At 32.5% G+C, this 22,799-nt stretch overlaps 1 protein-coding gene across 3 annotated transcripts in view; it reads right to left on the minus strand.

Annotated features, from left to right (window-relative positions):
- Positions 1 to 671: 671 nt before the first annotated feature.
- The window catches only part of LOC150106480 (GTP-binding protein 2), a 94,590-nt gene continuing 72,462 nt past the window's right edge, over positions 672 to 22,799 (minus strand). For all 3 annotated transcript variants that reach the window (XM_090392466.1, XM_090392468.1, XM_090392467.1), the window contains exon 7: positions 672 to 1,650. In XM_090392466.1, coding sequence (XP_090248592.1) covers positions 1,075 to 1,650 — 576 coding nt within the window. In that variant the 3' untranslated portion in view covers positions 672 to 1,074. The remainder of the gene's footprint in view (positions 1,651 to 22,799) is intronic.

The following is a 22,799-nucleotide window of genomic DNA, read 5'->3' on the forward strand; positions in this document are numbered from 1 at the left end:
TTTATCCAAATACATAACAAAAATCACCTTCCATATAAAACTTTTTATGCATAATCTATACCACAGTAGGATTTTAAATCCACAGTCTAGAGAGAACAGCAAAGTTATCCACTTGGCCAACCAAGTATATATGCAGGATTATATAAGAATTAACTTATATAATCCTGCATTACAGTATATCTAGAGAGAAACTTGGATTGAAGTCAATTGCTCTCATTAAGCTAGTTGTGAAGATATTTCACACGCAAACTTTAATTTGCTTACAACAGGATAAAATATGAATGAAAACAACAATTTCATTTAATATACTACACTAATCCAAACCACTGGAGAAACTTGCTAGATCTATTACAGATGAACAAATTACCTTTGCGAACAGAATCTGTTGAGAAATAATAGGTCTTTCAAGTTAGCAACTTCCACATTAAACACATGTTTTTATTATTTTTTATTGCAGCGTGTGTGTGTGTTTATTTGGTATGTGTAATACTGAATTAAATATTTTTAGCATTACTCAATGTATAGATCCATGATAATTTCCGCTGTACACAGTGTTTTTCCTTCCATGTTTTACTTCTTTTTTTTTTCAAGTATGTGCAAATAACTATTAAACATGTCTACAATGGCAGAAAGATATAATTAAGACATTTTGTAAAATTAAAAAAATAATATATATCACAAATAAAATTTTATTAACTTAGAACTGTACAGTCAAAAACTACTATACAAATGATTTACTTACAATAACTTTACACAGTGCAACATGCCTTCACACATGACAACAGGCACAAACCTATTATGTACATAATTCTTGTAAAGAATAAAATTAAGTGAGCAGGAAAAAACCACTCACAGTTAACACAGCTGCCAAGAGGCTAATTAAGTGACTGAACAGTATAAAATTTTTTGATACAACAAAGATGTAAACAGTTTATGTAAAAGGCATATTTCATAAAATTAAACTGTACAATAAAGAATTTTCAGTGCCAAAAACTAAATTAAGTGGATAAATGTTTAATTTTGCAAACATCACAGCTGAACAGCTTCATATAAGTACATTGCATCTGTGCTCCTTTACTGTCCTCTTGTTTGCCGAAGTGGACGCCCGTCTTCTACTAAAAAGATCTGAATTACTTGTCCTATTCCCTTTGTTTGTCCTTCACGAAACAATAGTCTTGAGCCAGGATGGACACATTCAGGATGTTTCATAAACTTGAACATTACTGATGCTGTTTCATTTGTCCCAACTCCTTCCTTGCCCATAATTCCAATAACTGTTGCTGTCTGCCTCACATTACCAATATGAACTGTAGCTTGAAAACCAGGGCAGATCATAGTAGAATGAAAAAGCACATGAATGCGGGCCTGAAAATACATACAGACTGGTGGCTTAAAATCTGGTGTTACCAATACCATACCCCGCCGGAGTGGTGCACAGTCAGCTCCAGCTAATGCCAAAGTGGCACTCTCGCATGCACGTACTACTCGACATGCAACTTTGTGACGATGCAATGATGTTACTCTAACGGGATAGAAAGTTCCATTGTCAGTTGGGCCTATCAAAAGCTGATCACCTTCCTGAATAACACCTCGTGTTAAAAGACCTCCAACTACTACTCCAACATCTGATACATGAAATACTTCATCAACCTGTATATTCAAAAATATAAAATAAACAAAATAAGTATACAGCATGTGAAATTCAAACAATAACTTAATCTAAGTATATATATCTTCCATATCAAAAAAAAAAAAAAAAAAAAAAGAAAGAAAGAAAAAGGGAACTGTCATTGTTTTAACCCATATAAAACAATGAATCCTCCTTTGTGTGTGTGTGTGTGTGTGTGTGTGTGTGTGTGTGTATATATATATATATATATATATATAATCATCTTCATTTGCATATTAGGCAACTTTCCCACAGCAGTCAAGTACCCTAGATTTCCTAAATCTAATTTTCATTAGAAATTTTTAATCTATCTTAATTTGCCAATTGTATGTGTTCTCTAGTAGGTCTGCTTGTTTAGTGGTGGGTGGCAGGAATGGAACTGGTTGTTGGCTGGTTGGTTTGAATTACAATAAAGGCAAAGTGAGTGAGTTATGTTAACTGCATATTCTAGTTTTAAGAGAAACTTGTGCCATAGTTCCATACAATATATACGAAAACAAAAGATAAAACTATTACTTATTAAATATACTGCCATATATTTCAGTCTGAAATTAACAGATTATTGTCAATGGCTTAAAAAACAGTTTTTACAAGGTAGGCAAACAATTGATTTCTTTGAAATAGAACGAGCCGAATGATGTTAAATAGCAAATAGTGTTATGCTTTCACTGAAGAAATGGTTAATCATAAAAGTGTAAAATAAATTGCATGTATATACATATTTTTTACTAAATAATTTAAGGAAATTACAACATCAACTAGGATATACATTAAAATAAATTTTAATGTACTTCAATATTTCGGCAACGTCACATAGCCATTTTCAAGAAACTTAAGAACAAGACACGTGCATGCAGGCACAACAAACAGTAAGTCAGGAAGAAGTAGGAAGCTATTATTTCTCCTAAAGTCCTGATGGTGCCCTCTAGCGGGCAATGTTGGTATTCTTGGGCGATTGGGCTGAAGGTCTTCTGATGTAGGTTTCCCAAATTTGAGGCAGTCTCATGCATATATCATGCAGCCAAATTTGTTGAAGTTTGGATTGTTTCTTAGGGCTGAAGCTGATTCCATGAAAAGTCTTTCATATTTGTATTTACTACGGTGTATTATCGTGGCTTTCTTCCACCGTATTCTATGGCAGGTATCCAGTGCATGGTCAGCAAGACCAGAGTGGCTGTATTGGTGAAACTGGATGTAGTCCTTGTGTTCTGAAATTCTAATATTTGCTGTCCGGCCTGTTTGGCCAAAGTAGGACAGCTTAGAAAAAAGCCAGCATAGAAAACCTTACACTCAAACACACTGACATAATGATCAGTTTTGATGTCTCCTCCTTATTCACAAATGTCCCACTCAAAGAATCCTTAGAGCTAATCTAAGCTAAATTTCCTCCCGATATCACAGCCCTATTTCAGTTCACAATGAACTCAGGCTAGTTTGTTTGGCAAGGAAAATTCTACAAACAAATAGAGGGGACAGCCATGGGTTCTCCACTCTCTCCATCCTTGGCCAACTTTTATATGGAGATTTGAAGAGAAAGCCTTAAACTCTGCCCCACAAAAATCAACCATTTGGCTTTGCTATGTTGATGATGTGTTCACTATTTGGCCACATGGCTCCGATGCACTCCTCTCCTTCCTAACACACTTAAACAACCAACACCCCAGAATCGAATTCACCCTGGAAAAGAAAAAAAACAACTGCCTTCCTTTCTTAGACACAGTAGTCACCGCCAGCCTGATGGAACCTTGGTTTTCTCAGTCTATAGAAAACCCACCCATACAGGCAGATACATTCACCAACAATCCCACCACCCCTCCTCGCAACAATATGGAGTCATTAAGACACTACACAACAGGGCTAAACTTATCTGTTCAAATGACAATGCCCTAACCACAGAACTAAACCACATCACATTCTTAACACTTTCTCAGCCAATGGCTACCCCCCCTCCCAAAAAAAAAATCCAAAAAATATTGAAACCAGTAAACCACAACCCCCTCCCCCCCTCAGAACAAGGATTACTCTAAATCCATCACCATACCCTATATCCAAGGCACCTCGGAAAAAATTACAAAAATCCTAAAAAAACATGACTTAACTTCTTGTTACAGACCATATAAAAAATTGGCATCCCTTATCTGCTCTACTAAAGACCAACCTCCTCCTCCTCCTCCTCCTCCCCCCCTCCTAGACCTACCTGGTGTATACCAGGTCCCTTGCAGCTGTAAGCTGTCCTACTTTGGCCAAATAGGCAGGACAGCAAGTATCAGAATTTCAGAACACAAGGACTATATCCGGTTTCACCAATACAGCCACTCTGGTCTTGCTTACCATGCGCTGGATACCTGCTATAGAATACAGTGGAAGACAGCCACGATAATACACCATAGTAAATACAAATATGAAAGGCTTTTCGCAGAATCAGCTTCAGCCCTAAGAAACAATCCGAACCTCAACAAATTTGGCTGCATGAGACTGCCTCAAATTTGGGAAACCTACATCAGGACTTTAGGAGAAATAATAGCTTCCTACTTCTTCCTCACTTACTGTTTATTGTGCCTGCATGCACGTGTCTTGTTCTTAAGTTTCTTGAAAATGGCAACGTGACGTTGCCGAAATATTGAAGTATATTAAAATTTATTTTAATGTACATCCTAGCTGACGATGTAATTTCCTTAAATTATTTAGTAAAAAATGCATAACCAAAGTCTAAGCCTTTCCATGAGAATTAAGATATATATATATATATATATATATATATATATATAGATATAGATAGATATATATATAGATATAGATAGATAGATATATATATAATATCATACTCAACAGATCATCAGATAGATGTGATATCTAGTTGGTTTCTTAAGACCGTGTGTTTTTATAAAATCACTATTGGCCTTAATTAGTAAAAAAAAAAAAAAAACTTTAATGAATCAGAATGACTGCCTATCCTTATCAAAGATATCGGAAAGTTTGATTAAAATAACACATGATTAAAGTGTTTTTTTTTTTTTTACTAATTTAAGATTACTAATAATATTTTATAAAGACATAATAAGGTCTTAAGAAACCAACTAGATACCACGTCTGAAGATGCGTTTAGTATGTATGTATGCAATTTATTTTACACTTTTATGATTAATCTTTTCTTCAGTGAAAGCATAACGCTATTGGCGATTTAGCATAATGTGGCTTATTCTATTTCAAATAAATCAATTATTTGAATTCTATCTTGTAAAAACTGTTTTTAAGCTACTAATGAATGGCTGTTCAGACTGAAATATATGGCAGTATGTTTAATAAATAATACTTTTACCTTGTGTTTTTGTGAATATATTGTTAACTGCATATGTTCACTAGAGAGATGGTTTGTTTTTCAAGAGTAAAAGACAAAAGTCTCTTGTGGAAAAAATTCTTGTTACTTTTATATAAAACATGCTAACTAAAATAGCATGTTTGTTTCATACCTATTCTTATTTAAATGGCCTTAATCAGTCACTATTTATGCAAGTGACTTGCCATGTATCAGACTAGAAAAGAGACCCTGTCTGGATGGAAGAATAAGAAATGCATTAGGCTTTTTTTTTTTTTTCAAACAAGGAAATAGCAAGTTTTGCCTCTCTGAAAACATTTTTTTCCAAAAAAATTGGCCACTGAGCACATGCACCTGCAGCTCACAATCAAGAAATATGACTGACAGTTTCAGTGGTCAGTGGAGACAAAATTAATAATTTGCCAGATAACAGAGTATAAGTGAAAATGATAAATCATTTTCTTCCTATTAGATAGGCACATAAGCATATCACTGAAGGGATACACAAAAGTTAAGCTTAAGTTGTATTATTATTTCTGTTTTGCTATCTGTTAGTGAAACGATAAAATGACCTTAAATTTTCAGTAATTCTTTCAACCCTAACAGAAAAATACACAAGCCATAAGATAAGTTGTGTTATGCTTCCATGCTTCATTATGCCTCGGCTCATCCAGAGTATGCATGATTTTTCTCATGGAGTTCATTTAGAAAAAAGGACAAGCTTAAATTTATTTATTTTTACAGTCAACTCATGCTGCAGAGAAATTGCAAAGGCTATGGGAATTGTTTGTTATAACAATTATAACAGTTTGTTATAATTGTTTGTTATAACAGTCCTAGGCACACTGCTATTAGAATAGCAGTGTGCCTATGAGAACTTTTTTTCAGGTCAGGACTTCTTTTTTTTTGACAGATTGTATCTCTCAATATACTACTGACTAGTAACAAAAATTTAATATATATACAATGACAATTTTTTTTTTTATATATTGTTCTTTTGCCAAACAGTTGCATATTATTCTTTTAAAGAAGGTGGTTGAGATCCTGTGGATCCCCACCACCACTACACAATTGATAATCAGTGACAAATCTGCTAATCTTATATACAATGAAATGTTTTAATATATATAATGTATGCAGCTTCCCGAGTTATAATGTTATTAAACATACTGCACATCCAGACATAACGCTAACAAAGGTTGGTCGATTGGTAGAGCCTCTGCTACTAATGGCTCACAAAAAAAGTTAAGCAAGTTTGAGAATGGTTAGTAGTTGGAAAGGTTCTTCGTTCCATGATGTCGGTACACTTTCCCTCGATGAGTCTCTGGACTCCCTGGAGATGTCACATAATAATAATAATGCATCAGAATATCTATTGCCTTTATTTGTCTAGTTGGTGAATTTGCAAAAAAGTTCTTCGATAAAGATACAACAAAAAAATGGGAATTTTTTAAGTTTTACAAAATTTAATAAAAACCAAATGCATATAGCAGAGGTGGCCACAACGTGGCTCTTCACGATCTTCTAGGAAAAAATAAAAAGAGAAGGGACAACAAAAAAGAGGGGGAAAAAAAACAGAGAGGAGAGAAACAGGGTTAATAAAAATTACTGCAATAAAAAAGTTTAATTTGAAAACATTAAATGAAATTTACTTTGAACAATTAGAATAATTTTAAAGTCGAAACACAATAATTTTAGTTATTTATTTATTTGCTAGTAGAGGCCTTCCTTGTATCCATTTTTCTTAGTAAGTTTCTTAAAATTATGTATGTAATTAGTCAAAGCAGTTCTTACAAGCTTGTTACAACCTCGCCATGTGCACACTTACTTACTCCCAAACAATCACATCGGTCAAAGGTTGTGGCTCTTCTTAAGTCTTAACAGAATTATTTTGGCTCCAAAACAACACATAGTTGGCACTCCTGGTATATAGTAATAGATGTTTTTGTAACTATATATGATAAAACATAAAATGTCACAAACATTTTCAAAATATTTCATATATTATTTTCATGACACTAGTGTTACTTGTGCTGATGCACAAAGAATAAGTCCAAAATTTCAAGCATGATTCTTGTATTTATGTTTCATTCTGTTAGGTTTTATTTATAGTAAACAAAGGTATCAGACACTCCAGTGTTTTCTATTCTTACTGGTGAACATTGCTTTAGATGTATAAAAGAAGCTAAGACTGCAAACACTCTTGACATATGGAAAGGTGACTTACTATATTTTTTTTTTTTAATACATTGAAGTAGTCATTATAATGCAGGTGTCTGAAGGTCACCATACCTGCACCAACTGTACATATTTCAGATCAATCTCATATTTTCCTCAAATTTAAGTTCAATGGTTTACCACAGTCAAGTAACTTAACTTCATAGAAATCTGATTGATCTTAATTATGAAACTTCAAAACAGACTATGCTGATAAGATCAAACATTCTATAAAATGCTTAATTTAATCTGCTAGTCTACTATGTTTGTTATTTGCATGTATTCTCTGGCTGATTCATGTCTTTTTTGGGGAAAAAAAAAACATTTCCATGAGGAAAAATTTGACATCTCCATATGAGAATAGTCTACTCACCTTCACTTGCAAAGTCCTCATAAAAGTTCTGTTTGTATCTTGGATGGGATTCAAACCTGGGTCTTTACCAACCTAAGAACACTATAAATAATGACTGGACAATGGAGGCTCACATACATAAATATCTATTATAATGTATAATCAATTTCCACTAATAACAAACTTATAGGGACCAAAAGAAGTGTTATATGGGAAGGTTTGCTATAGTAAATTTCCTTTACTATAGCAAAGAAAACTGAAAAATTTCATTCAGAACTCTGAATGAGCTTGTTCAATAGTTTGTTACAGTGATCAAGTTCATCATGATGATGATGGTGGTGGCTGTGATAGTGACTATATTAAAATTTATAATATTAATATTAATAAAATTTCAGCATATGATTTTTCCAAGGATAGAGCAATTAACTCTATCTTTACAGTTTACTATATCTGCCAATTGTATGTGTTCTCTGGCCAGTTTGTCTCTTTAGTGTTTTTTCCTTCCAGTACTTCCTTCAATTCCATAGCTAACTTACAACTTAAACAGAAGCTATATCCTGCTCTGTATAATGTCTATTTACATCATCCATTGGAATTTTTTTTAAAAAAAAAAAAAAAAAAGATTTTCTTTTGTTTATTCCACAAATAAAAATCTTTCTTCTTATATTTCTATGATTTCTCAACTATCTGTCTTAAATTATGTCCCATTGTGGATGGCACTGATTCACCCACATACAAATTAGCCAAAGTGCTCACAGAATACACTGGCAACACATCTTCACATATAAAAAAAACTTAGCCTAGTTTAAAGCCAATATAAAAAAAAAACCTCACACTCCAACACACTGATATAATTGTCAGTTTTGATTTGTGCCTATGGTCCCACAGAAGGTTCTACTAAGGTAGAAGTGGAGGAATTTTTTGAGGCTTTAGAAAAAGCAACTGACACAATGAAAAAGGAAAAGTTGGTCCTTGTTGGGGATCTAAATAGTAGAGTAGGAAATGATTGTGAGACATACAAAAATATTTTGGGAAAATTTGGAGAAAAGAGCAAAGCTAATAATAATGGCAAATATCTGTTGGATTTCTGCTCAGGACATGGACTGGTTATTACTAACACCATGTTCCAACATAAAAATGTGCACAAATTCACATGGAGAGAAGAGGCTAGGAATAAGAAAAGTCTCATTGACTATGTTATTGTTGATAGTGATGTTTTCTCCCTGGTGCAGGACACCAGAGTGTACAGAGGATTTGAAATTGGAAGTGATCACTATTTAGTCTTGAGCAGGATAAAATTGAATTTCATATTGAAAAGAATAACATGTAAGAAAGTTTTAAAGCGAATAAAAGTTGAGCAGCTCTCAGATGTGAACTGTAGACTAAAATACAGAAATATTATTGAAAAGAAAATGAAAGAGTTTGAGAACAGGAATCAAGCCTTGGAGATTCAGTGGCAAACTCTGAAGGAAACATTGATTGATTCTGCCAGAGAGGCATGTGGTGAGGTTGTGTGCAAGGATAAAAAAATCAGAACTCCCTGGTGGACACAGGAAGTTAAAGAGGCAGTGAAGGAAAAGAAGAAAGCATATCAAAAGTTCCTGGCAAATAAGTCAGCTTTTACTCTTACAGAATACAGAGACAAATGTAAGAAAGCTAAACAGTGTGTAAAACTAGCTAAACAAAAGTCATGGGAGGACTTTGGCAAGAATACAGAAAATAAATATCTAGAAGGTAGCAAAATATTCTGGAGGTTGTTGAAGAAACTTAGGAATGGAGGAAAGAGTGCTGTAAAAGGAGTTAGAGATAATAAAGGTGACATGAAAACAGGAGAAAAAGATATCCTTGAAGTATGGAGTAATTACTTTGAAAAACTGCTAAATGAAACAAGCAGCGATGACAGCACAGTGATAAAAAAACACTGACCAGGCATGCAGTCAGGAATACATATCCATACTTGAAGTAGAAAAAGCCATCAAAGGCTTGAAATGTGGAAAGGCAGCAGGAGTAGATGACATTCGACCAGAAATGCTGAAGTATGGTGGTATAAGAGTCTTACAGTGGCTGCACTGCATAGTTCAGAAAGCCTGGACAGAGGGACGAATTCCCGATGATTGGAGTAGAGCTCTCATAGTACCCATATATAAAAAGGGAAATAAAACTGAATGTGAGAATTACAGAGGTATTTCCCTACTGAGTGTTCCTGGCAAGATCTATGCAAGTATACTTGAGAAACGGTTGAGAAGAATTGTGGAAGAAAAGCTTGGTGAAGAACAAGCTGGATTCAGGCCAAATAGAGGCTGTCAGGATCAGATCTTCACTTTACGACAAATAGTCGAGAAAGCATGGGAATATAACAAAGATCTGTATTTAAGTTTTGTCGATTTGGAAAAGGCATATGACAAGGTGCCAAGAGAGAAGCTATTCAATACGCTGCAGTTATATGGTGTCAATGGGGCATTATATCAAGCAATACTTAGTCTTTATTTGAGTTGTGAGTCAGCAGTTAGAATTGAAGGAAGTACAAGAAGATGGTTTAATGTTAAATCTGGTGTGAGACAAGGATGTACATTATCCCCTCTGTTATTCATTATCTATATGGATCACATTATGAAGGAATGTGGTATTAAACCTGATATCAAAATTGGAGATGTTAATGTCAGCTCTTTGCTTTATGCGGATGATGTTATACTTCTAAATAAATCAGCTACAAGTCTGCAAGATTCTCTGACTAAATTGAATAGCTGTTGTAATAGATATGGTATGAAGGTCAGCAATAAAAAGACAAAGACAATGAAAATAGGCAGAATCATTGAAAATGTCAACTGTGTTGTGAATGGAGAACCGGTGGAACAAGTAAAACATTTCAGCTACTTAGGCACAATTTTTACTGAAGATGGTAAACTAAATATAGAAATAGACAACAGAATCAGCAAAGCTGGTATCGTGGGAAGTCAATTGAATAAATTCATATGGAATAAGAAAGAAATTAGTCGGAAAACTAAATTAGCTGTATACAAGACTGTGTTCAAACCAATTTTAACTTATGGATCTGAGAGCTGGGTCAGAAGTAAAACACTTGACCAAAGACTAGAGACCGCAGATATGAGAGTCCTGAGAAAGATTAGAGGCGTGAACAGATGGCATCAATGGCAATATCATATTAAAAATGAGGATATTAGGAAAGAACTTGACATTGTCAGCATCCAGGAATGCGTTAGCAGAGCTAATCTCAGATGGTATGGTCACTTAAATAGAATGGGAGAGGAAAGATTAGCAAAACAAGTGTTCTCTGCCAGGTTGGCAGGAAAACGACCCAGAGGAAGACCAAGATATAGGTGGATTGATATAATAAAAAGTGTCTTAGAAGATAGAGATATAAGACCTGATAATGTTGGAATCTCCAAGGTTTGATTCCTGTTCTCAAATTGTTTCATTTTTTCTTCAATAATCTTTGTGTATTTTAGTCTACAGTTCACATCTGAGAGTTGCTCAACTTTTATTTGCTTTAAAACTTTCTTACATGTTCTTCTTTAAAATATGAAATTCAATTTTATCCTTCTCAAGACTAAATGATGATCACTTCCAATTTCAAATCCTCTGTACACTCTAGTGTCCTGCACTAGAAGAAAACATCACTATCAAGATTTTATTTTTTTAGTTCTTTTAAAATATCTTCATTTCTTTTCTTGTCTAATAATGTGTATTTTGCAGTTATGCTCATGAATCACATTTCACTTGTATTTATTATTTGTTTATTTTGCTGATTTATTGTTCAGATTCTGATGCCACATAAGAATGTAGGTACTGCTAATGCAGTTTCATGAAAATTCATTGAAAATAGTCATCAAACCACAATTTAATGAACAGCAACTCATTGAAAAATCTTTTCATTAAATAAAGAATTAATCAAAGACCAATTCATCATATGACAATTCGTTGCAAAAGAATTAAAAAAAAAAAAAATCACCGATAATTTTTCATTGAATTCCTTTAATAATTCATCGGAGTAATTTTCTTGTGAAATATTGTTTAAAAGTATTCAGTAACAATATCTAACATTACCCAAGATGATCATTGAGACATGTAATAATTATTTTGTTTTATTTTATAATATTATTCTATAAGTCTACATGCTACTTCATTGTGTAGATTGTGACTTATCTCTAGACAAAAAATTTTGTTAATGTACCATGAACTACAGTCTGAGCAATGAAAGCAGAAAATGTTACCTATCCATGGTACTAGGGTGACCAACCTCTCATGGATGCATTTCTTTAAAAATAACAGTATGAGGCCTAAAGTAAGTGAACAGAATAAGTTCAGTGTTTGGTGTCGAGTAAATATTATTTTTTACATAATTTTTTCTCATATTATGTAAAATACAAAGTATACATGCATATTAATGTGTAACTACATTTCCAGCCTATTAAAATCATCCTAAATGCTGTGTATTCAGTAGCATCTCTGATTTACCTGCCTATTTTTGGATCATCATCATCAGCAGCAAACAATTAAAGACCTCCTATCAGGCGTTGTTTTAAATCTGACAGATTCAAATACCTTAGCAATGTCAAACAATATCATAGTGTATTCCCTTCATCCAACTCTTCGTAACTTTATTATAAAATATGAGCAAATTGCTCAGATACCTTTTAGTACACTCTTGTTCCTTGCCAAGTAGCATGTTTGTGTGTCCATTTCTGTATACGACCTCTTACTAGCTTCTTTAAAATCTTTACAATCACTCCAGATATGCTGATAGCTTGATAATTAAGCACATCAGTCTTTGCACCACTCTTATGCAATGGGACTGTCATGCTTCTTTCCGTTGTGAGATTTTTCCAGAGATAAGACTGAAATTATACAAGCACATCAAGGGGCTAGCCAGTTCAGCTGAACATTCCTTTAGCATACATGCTGATATCCCATCTGTCCCTACTGCTAAATTCTTATCCAAGTTATGCAACAGCTCTAGATCTCCTTCTCATGTGCACCTCTATCTTTTCATCTAATGTAATGGTAACACTGTGCACTATGTTACATCCACCAAGTTGTAGATCTTGGCAAAGTGAGCCCTCATTATTTGAATTATTGCATCTGCTTCTGATACAAGGTACTGTCTGCATTCAATAAAGTTATTCTTCCACATTTCTTTCTTTTACTTGCAGCACATAATGATAAAAATTCTTTCAGGTTGCCTTTAGCCTGCACAGCCATTTCTTTTTATACTTCAACTTAGCTTTCCATACAATACTCATAACTTTTCTAGCCTACACTTTATATATTTCATAACTCCTCTCATTCTTATTCTCAGGATATTCCTTCCACATCTTCTTATGGATCTCTTCCTTATTAATACTGCTCATCCATTTCATTCCCATCCTAGTTGTTCTTTGAAGCCTAGGGATGCATTCAGATACCACATCAGTTAAACATCTTTTCAAAGCTTCCCATGCCTTTCCATTCGGTAACTACCATGGAACCAAAGATAGTAGTCTTCTGAGTTTATCATAATTTCCAGATATGTAGTTCAGCAAAAAATCTGCATTACAGAAACTTAAAGAAATTGAAGTTACAACCAACTTCCAGAACAAAATTAAGGAAAAAATAGAGGCCAAGATATAGCCTCTAAATAGATATAGAATAGGATACAGAAAGAAACTGGAACACACATTAAACAATGGATTCTGAATACCGCAGAAGAAACTCTGAGATAGGAAAATAAACAAAAGAAAAAAGACTGGTTTAATGAAGAATGTGCTCAAGGAGTAATAAAAAGAAATAAAGTATACAAAGAGTAATAAAAAGAAATAAAGTATACAAAGAGTTTACTGTCAAGACCAAATAGAATTAAAGAAGGAAAATATAAAGAACTGAGAAGTAGATAAAATGTGTCGAAGAAAGAACAAGGGCAATCTTAGACAGCTTATAATACAATTAAGCAAACTAAAGGAGGATATAAGCCTGGATAAATATATGCAGAGATAGACAAGGAAACATGTTTACAAATAAAGAAAAGTAAAAAACAGATGGAGAGCATATTTCAGATTGTAGCATATGTAGATGACATTAACATCATGTTAAGAAACCAAACAGAAAGCAAAAGAAATGTACTTGGAACTAGAAAAATCAGCACACAAGGCTAAAAATTAATCAACAAAAAAACAAAATGATGATTAATACCAGGCAGATTAATTAACTGATTGAAGTACAAAAATTGGGAACCTTGAAACAGAAAACGTGAAATGATTTAAATATTTAGGAGTAATGATCACTAGGGAACCAAATGAGATGATCGAAGTGCAGAATTGAATAAAACGAGGTAATCAGGCTTTCTATTCTTTCTCATGTGTACTGGGTTCAAAAGATATTCATTAGAAGACTAAAGTAATGATTACATAAATCAATAATTCACCCAATTGCTACCTATGGATGTGAAACCTGGAAGTTGAGAATTTGATTTCAGCTTTTCAAAGGAAAATCCTTAGAAAATATTTGAACGAGTGAATGACAATAATCTCTGGATGATCAGATATAATCCACAATATCTAGCATAATCAAGTTCAAAAAGTTGCAGTGGGCAGGACATGTTTTTTGCATGCATGTTTTTATGGAAAATGACAGTATTCTTAAAAAGACAATAAATAGTAAAATTTTTGTTAAAAGACCGAAAGGAAAACCTAGAACAAGATAGATAGACACTATTAGTCAAGATAGTAACATCAGATTACAATGTCAAAACTGGAGAAGGAAAGTTTTGGACAGACAAGCATAAAGGCAATGAATCCAGGAGGCCAAGGCTCGATTTAGGATGTGGAGTCAAATGAAGTAAACCTGACTGATTGACTGGGACATCCATATAGTTGACTGCTTGGATCACTGTCACCAACTGAGACACGTTCTGATGCTATGATCAAATCTAACACTCTTTGACCTTGAGTTCCTTCTTTCACATACTGCTTGAGAAAGTTGTCTTACAACAGCTCAGTAAATTCTTTTTAGTTCTTATTATGAGATTTCTCTGCTACCCAATTAATAATTATTAATTCATACATAATAATTACTTGTTTAAAATACCATCAGGGTATTTTGCAATGCAATTCTTCATCTCCAGCAAAACTGCTACGTCTATAGTAACATCCCACTATATACTTCTTCCTGTTTATCTCCACTTCATACCAGATATAGCCTCAAACTCGTGGATACATGATATGTTATTACCATTCATCATTTGATATCATTAGTAGCACTTCCCCCTTCTCTCCTATCTCTTCTGTCATCCTAAAAATACTATATCCTTGATTTCAGTTACTCCTTCTGTTCTGAGAGCCAAGTTTCACTAATGCTAACAATTTTAGGCCACAATGTATTCACCAAAGGAACAAACTTAACTACTTTGTTTTGAATGTGTCTCATATTTGTGTATAGACAAAACAAGTTGAACTCCTCACTTTTTCTTATACTTAAATCTGCTGATAGGTAAGCTTCAACAGCATCGCAGTTAATCTGATAAAAACTGAAGTTATTTCTGATAAACAGATGCCTTATGCGTTATAATTATTATTCAATGAAGTGTTCATTTGATGATTTGTAGTTTAATGAATTGATTGAATTGAATGAATTGTTTTTTTGATTAATTGTTGTTTGATGAATTGTTTATTTGATGAAATGCCTTTTGGTAAACTGTTTTCGTAAACAATTTTGTAAATTTTCTGCATACTGTTAAAGTATTGTATATTTTTAAATGTGTTTCTTTTTTGTACAATATTCAGATCAGGCCAATTACTTGCAAAATTTTTGAAGTTTTTAATTTGATATTTTTTCTCTTTCATATGATATTTCAGATCTAAGATAATTAAAAGTATTTATCTGTTCTATTATTTTATTATTAATAGCTATTTTACTTCTAACTAGAGTCCGTGCACAAAATGCCAATTAGTTTTATCTATAGATACTTTCATTCCAAACGGTTCTACTATAGCATTTAATTTATTATATATTGCTGTTTCGTAAATTGTCTTCCATACCTGAAATTACTAACATCTGTAAATAATAACATTTATTTTATTATTCTTGGAAATTTCTATACCTAGGTTATTTAAAATGTTCCACTGCATTAGTATTTTATTAACATAAATATTAAAAAGTGTTGGAGACAGAGGACATCAATCTCTTACACCTGGGTTTATAGGTTGTTTTTCAGAGATTTTTTCATTATCTTTGTATGTAATCAATATTGCCTGTAATAAAATATTTAGTTTATTTATTCTTTTTAATATATCAAACAAGGTGAGTTTCTAAATTAAATTCTCTTCTTTTCTCTATAAGTAGTTTTAAACAAAAAGCTGCATCCACTGAAGATCCATTTTGGCATTCTAATAACATTTTTGCATGATACATGTCTACTATATATTTTGTACCATGTATTCAATAATTAATACCTCTATAATTAGATTTTCTTTTATTCACTTTTTTAAATATAAGTATTACTATACCTGTATTCCTGATTTGACCTGTATGCCATTCTATTGATATTTGTCTGCATTTATATATTTTACTTAAAAATTTTAATAATCTCTGATGAAATTTTTTTTTCCAAAAAATTTATACGGTTTGGAGTTCATCCCATCTTCTCCTGCTAATTTATCATTTATTTTACTTAGGCCCTTTAATTCTTTCATTGTTATTATATCATCTAAATCATGTTGCAAGTTTTTAGTATAATTTTATTATGTTAGTATTATTTATCCAAAGATCTGGAAAGCAAGCTAACAATTCTTTTAAATCTACTTTGCAATTTATATTTGCAGTTTCTTTCATATTGCCATTCACATTATTTAGTATTTTATAGGCACTGGGTCTTATTTTGTATATATTGTTTTCTAGGTATGATACAAATTTTTCCTAGCTTTCTCTGTCTCTCTTTCTGGTTTCTCTTTTAGCTATTGCTTGCTATTTTTTATGTATTCAATTTTGTTTTCTTGTATTTTACTACTTAACCATTTTTAAAAGGCTAGCTTTTTAATTTCGAATTTCTTTTTTTTATTCCAGTGTCTCATATATGTAATTTTTTATGTGTCCCTAGGCTTTCATATGCTGCCAATGTAATCATTTCTTTCATATTATTCCTTTCTCTCCCAATACCTTCAATTTCTTGTATTTTTTCTAGTCATTAATCCTCTGTTGGTATAAATTTCTTATACTTAAATCATTTAGTAATAAATTTTGTTTCTCTAATTTATTTTTTTGTACTGAATTTTGTAGAAACCTTAATTTTGTTCTGCACTAAATAATGATCCATATCTATTTCTAATCTGCTCTAAATATTAACATCTAGGAAGAGGTTTCCCACTTTTTCATTTACTATAAAGTAATCTATTACTGATTTTCGTGCTGATGCACACCACTATGTATATTTATGTGTATATTACCTTTCACTTTCCAATTTTTATTTATTGTTGATTCTCCACATTTGTTTAATATTATTACTAATTTTTTTCCATTTCTATTCTGGAATTCATATCTCCAGTTAAAATTATATTATGCTATATATATATATATATATATATTTTTTTTTTAATTTTATCCATTCTTTGAAGCTTTTTGTAAAAGTCATTATTTTCTTCTTCAGGGAATAACTCGGCTCAATAATTATCTGCCAATATCAAGTTTTTATCTTTGTGTTTAGTGGTGAATACAATTTCTATGCCTTCCTTTCACTGATCGCTATTGCTTGAAAATAACATCATCATCAAATTGCTGATATGCATCCTCAAGGGGTCTACAGGATATGATAGTACTACATGAAAAACTTATCATTACTAACTTCCTATCTACAATTTTCCTCCAAATCAATCTCTTACCTATCAAGATTCCAACATTATCAGGTCTTATATCTCTATCTTCTAAGACACTTTTTATTATATCAATCCACCTATATCTTGGTCTTCCTCTGGATCTTTTTTCTGCCAACATGGCAGAGAACATTTGTTTTGCTAATCTTTCTGAGATTAGCTCTGCTAACACATCCCTGGATGCTAACAATGTTAAGTTTTTTCCTAATATCCCTGATTTTAATATGATGTTGCCACTGATGCAATCTTCATGCCTTTAATCTTTCTTAGGACTTTCATATCTGTGGTCTCGAGTCTTTGGTCAAGCACTTTTTTTCTAACCCAGCTCTTGGTGTGAACACTGTCTTATGTATAGCTAATTTAGTATTTTGACTAATTTCTCTCTTATTCCATACAAATTTATTCAGTTGACTTCCTACCATACTAGCTTTGTTGATTCTGTTGTCTATTTCCATATTTAATTTATATTTTTTAATAAAAATCATGTCCAAGCAGCTGAATTTTTTTTTTTTTTACTTGTTCTATTACAACAGTTATTCAATTTGGTCAGGGAATCTTGCAGACTTGTACTGGATTTATTTAAAAGTATAACATCATCTGCATAAAGTAAAGAGCTGAGATTAACATCTCCAATTTTGATATCAGGTTTAATACCACTTTCCTTCAAAATGTGATCTATATAGATAATAAATAACAGGAAATAATGCACATCCTTATCTGACAAGAGATTTAACATAAAACCATCTTCCTGTACTTCCTTCAGTTCTAACTGCTGACTTACAACTAAAATAAAGACTAAGTATTGCTTGATATAATGTTCCATTGATGCCATAACTGTAGTACTTTGAATAGCTTTTCTTTTGGCACCTTGTCATTTGCCTTTTGCAGGTCTACAAAACTTAAATACATATCTTTGTTATATTCCCACAATTATTTCTCAACTATTTGTCATAAAGTAAAAATCTGATTCTGACAGCCTCTATATGGTCTGAATCCAGCATTGTTCTTTACTAAACTTCCCTTCCACAATCCTTCTCAACTGTTTCTCAAATATACTTACATAAATCTTACCAGGAACACTCAATAGGAAAATACCTCTGTAATTCTCACATTCAGTTTTATTTCCCTTTTTATATATGGTACTATGAGAGCTCTACTTCAATCATCGAATTCATCCCCCTGTCCAGGCCTTCTGAACTATGCAGTGCAGCCCCTGTAAGACTTTCATACCTCCATACTTGAGCATTTTTCGTCAAATATTACCTACCCTTGAAAATAACATTCTATATTTATTATTTAGCTGGACCTCACTTGTTTTAGTCTTCATCTCAGTTACACCAGTAATAACCGGTGTAAGTACAACATGGACATATCCATATGGTACTTCCAGTTCTTCAGCCAGTTTGATTTCTTTTCCATTGATATTTCTTATGTTGATGCCTATCTTCTGAGTTTGTTCCAGCAGCTGACATTTCACTGTTTGCCCTGGTATCCTGATGAACAGTTGGAATCTTGTTGTTTAACGAGATGGCACCTCATCTGACATTTCGTTGTGTTTAAGCCAATACATAATATAATTTGTCTCAAATTGGCATTCCATTCTGGTTTTTTCAGTAGATACAAACTAATGAGATGCACTACATAGTGAGGATTGGACATTAGGTCAGAAACCCCAACTGGCTCTCCATATTCCTTAAGGTGGGGGTATCCTTCCACTTATCTAGGTCTGACCTTTAAGTGATTCTGCATATAAGGATTATATTTCTAAAATTTGGAATAGTATAAATTAAAAGAGGCAAGTAGAATCTCTTCTTAAACTGTAGGTAGTTTTCGGTATTGAGAAACTTGTCGGTTTTTTTAATTGTCTATTTTTAATAAACTCTTTATATTAATATGTGGTCTCAATACCGAAACTACCTACAAAACTGCTTAACCACAGAAACCTATGTCTACAGCTCTTCTTCTTAAACTGTTCAATCAAATTTGTTCTCTGCTCCAAGAAATGAAGGAAGTTGATTTTCAATAAACTCTATTGAATTAAATATGTGTATGCATAATTGTCAGGTGAAATCTTTAATTTGCATATTATAAGGAATATTAAAGGTAATAAGTTAAAAAATGAATGGGTGGAAACCGGTGGTGGTGGCAGCAGCCGGGGGGGGGGGGGGGAATAGTGACTTAAATTCAGACCTTGTGGCTGAAGGATATGTTCTTTATTAATTTATTTTTATGTTGTGTATTGATTAACACATTCACAATAGGTAGTGTACTGCATGTTTTGCTACGAGTGGGAACTTGCTTGATTGTATATTATTTTATTTGGTTTGCAAATTAGTATTTGTGAACTGTCTTAATGATAAAGAAATTCTCAAATGAAATTCTGATTTCAAGCTATGTATATATATATATATAAATCTTTAGTTGCTTTTGAAAATTTGCTTAACATACATCGGTTGGTTTCTGCACCTAATGAAATGCATTATGAACAAGTGTGACCATGTCTTTTGTTATTATTATTTTCAACTGAAAATTGGAAATAAGCTGTTTGGACAATATATTTAGTTAATGTGTTTGATGATACAATAAAATTTTGTTTTGATTGCCTGTATGCAGTATAATAAATTTAGTTTAATCCTTTATCCAAGTGTAAGCAAACAAAGTTTGCACCTGAAAATATCTTCAGGACTGAGGTAAGGTACTACAATGCCAGGCAACTCCGAGCAAAGGTGGACCAAGCTCTCTCATCACTCCTTGTCTCAGTATCTCCCATAATGCAAAGCACATCTCCTTGTGGAGATGTATACAGCTATGCATTAAGGGAAGGGTCACTATCCAGACCGGTTTCAACCTTTATTGAGGTCTCGTCAATAGGAGGCAGACCCAAACATGGAGATACTAAGGCAGAAGCAATAGGAGAGGTCATATTTACCCAGTGGTTCTCAAACTTTTTTGTCTGGCAGCACACTAAAATCAATAAATAAATTTCACGGCACCCCTAGTATTATTTGCTTTTTATAGAGAGTAAAGTGCCGATTAATTGATTCTGAAAGACTTGCATATATAACCCATAAATAAATTGATATTACAGATACTAAAGATATGAAGGAAAGAGTGTTTAAAAGAAAATAGATTTTATTTAAACTAAATTGGTTTATTTTCAAACAACCCAAAAAACATACAAAACAAAAGCTATTATAAAGGTTCAGATAATAAAATATGAACTTAATGTGAAATATGTGCCAGGTGTTGTTTGCATATTTCTTTGATATTAGGCCTTGTTTTTGAGACATATTCTCATCTCATTTTCAAGGGCCTTTCTTTCTCTCTTCTTTGTTTTAATATTTATGAGTGCAGAAAAACCCAGTTCACACAAATAAGATGTAGAAAATTGCAATAAGATGTTAAGTGCTTTGAATCCTATATTGGTGTACTCCTTCATAGTTGTTATCCAAAATGAATTCAGACACATTTCTGAATGCTTCAATCTCAATGTACGATCATTACTTATATCAATTAATTCTTCGGCTTCTATAAGACTTAACTCACTCATTGCTGATGTTGACTCTACAAATGGATTTCGAATCCAATCTATAAATTGACTGAAATGTCTGGAAAATAATGGTCAATTTTTTCTTCTAACGATGTTAAATGACTGTAAATAAGCTTTTACAGATCAGTGTTCTTACATTTTCTGGAGGCAACTTTAAGGAACATTTTTACATTGTTGGTGCTTAATTTTAACTTCTACATTTTTATTTTATCTTTAAAAGCTTTAATTTTATTTGTAGATGTCAAAATATTCTCATTTCTTCCTTGCATGTTGGAGTTCAGCTTGTTCAGATGATCGAATATGTCTGTTAAATAGGCTAGTTTGGAACACCAAAAATCATCTTGTAATAATTCATAGAATTCTGGTTTGTCTTCATTTTGGAAAAACATTAATATTTCTTCTTTAAGTTCAAAAAAATGATCTAATACGGAACCTTTTGAAAGCCATCTTACTTTGGTATGAAGAAGAAGATTCTTGTAATGAGATTGCATCTCTTCACGTCCTGCAAATATTCTAGATTTTAATGGTCTGGCCTTGATATAATTAACCATCTGAATGACTTCTTCTAATACACTTTTTAATTCCAAGCCTATTGTCTTTGCCACCAATGATTCATGATGAATGAAGCAATGAGTCGTTATAATGTTCTCATTTTCTTTTCCAAAGGAAATAATCCCTTTTGTAATTCCAACCATAGAAGGTGCAAACCATCTGTACATATACCCACACAAGTTTTCTAAGATAGACCATTTGTATTAAAATATGTGTTAATTATATCAAAAACATCTTTTCCCGTCGTAGTTTTTTCGAATTCCTTGTAGCATAGAAATTCTTCGATAATTTTATCATTTTCAATGAATCGAGTAAAAACATGTAAGTGTGCTTTATCACCGATATCAGTTGACTCATCTGACTGCAAACTGAAAAATTTTGATTTGATTATTTTGGTTATAACTAACTTTTCAATATCGACTGACAGATCATTAATACGTCTACTCATAGTATCATTTGATAATGGAATCTTCTTTATTTCTTCTTCGGCCTCAGTACCAAAAATTGTTCTCACAATTGCTGAACAGGCCGGACGAATCAAGGTTTCGCCGATAGTATGAGGCTTCATTTCCTTCGCAATTATTTCAGTGACTAAATAACTCACTTCTTGAACTCGGTCGGAAATTGTAAACTTTCTTACAAAACTTTTACTTTGTTTTTCTTGTAATCTTATTAACTCTTTGAAATATTCAGGATTTTTATTCGACAAGTTGATATGTTTTGTGGAGAAATGTCGCAATAATTTGCTAGGAACCGCCTCATTTGATAGAACCAAACCACATAAAATACACTTAGGTCTGGGAATTAATTTATCACCACACCACGTAAATCACATTTTTAGATAGCTCTCTTGATATAAACGAGTTTTTACATTCTTGTTCATTGTTCCCTTTTAACATGAACTTATTCTGTTTCTGTTGTTTCATTAGTGCTTTTTTGTTGCTGAACGTTAAAAATAGTCAAATCTTCATTAATGCAAGTATCAGTTTTTGATAATTTATTAGTGCGAATTGGTTCATTAGCTTTGCTACAAGTAGACATTTCTTGATCGTCAGAATCTTCACTTCTTTTTTTTAAGGAAAAAATTATTCATGATTTTGAAGGGCATATGTAACTTTAGTATTTTATTTTAAAATTTATTTCAAGTAAATAATTTTTTTTCCGGATGGAAAAAGGAAAAACATTTGTTTACGATATCTCTCGTTATAGTCGGAATATATAACAATAAGAAAAACCTCTACTCACTGAATTTAACGACTTTAATATCACTGATGACAAAAGACTCG

Source organism: Typopeltis vanoorti, chromosome 5, assembly GCF_054136105.1.
Source record: "Typopeltis vanoorti isolate ZY-2024b chromosome 5, IOZ_Tvanoo_1.0, whole genome shotgun sequence".
NCBI classification, from domain to species: domain Eukaryota; kingdom Metazoa; phylum Arthropoda; class Arachnida; order Uropygi; family Thelyphonidae; genus Typopeltis; species Typopeltis vanoorti.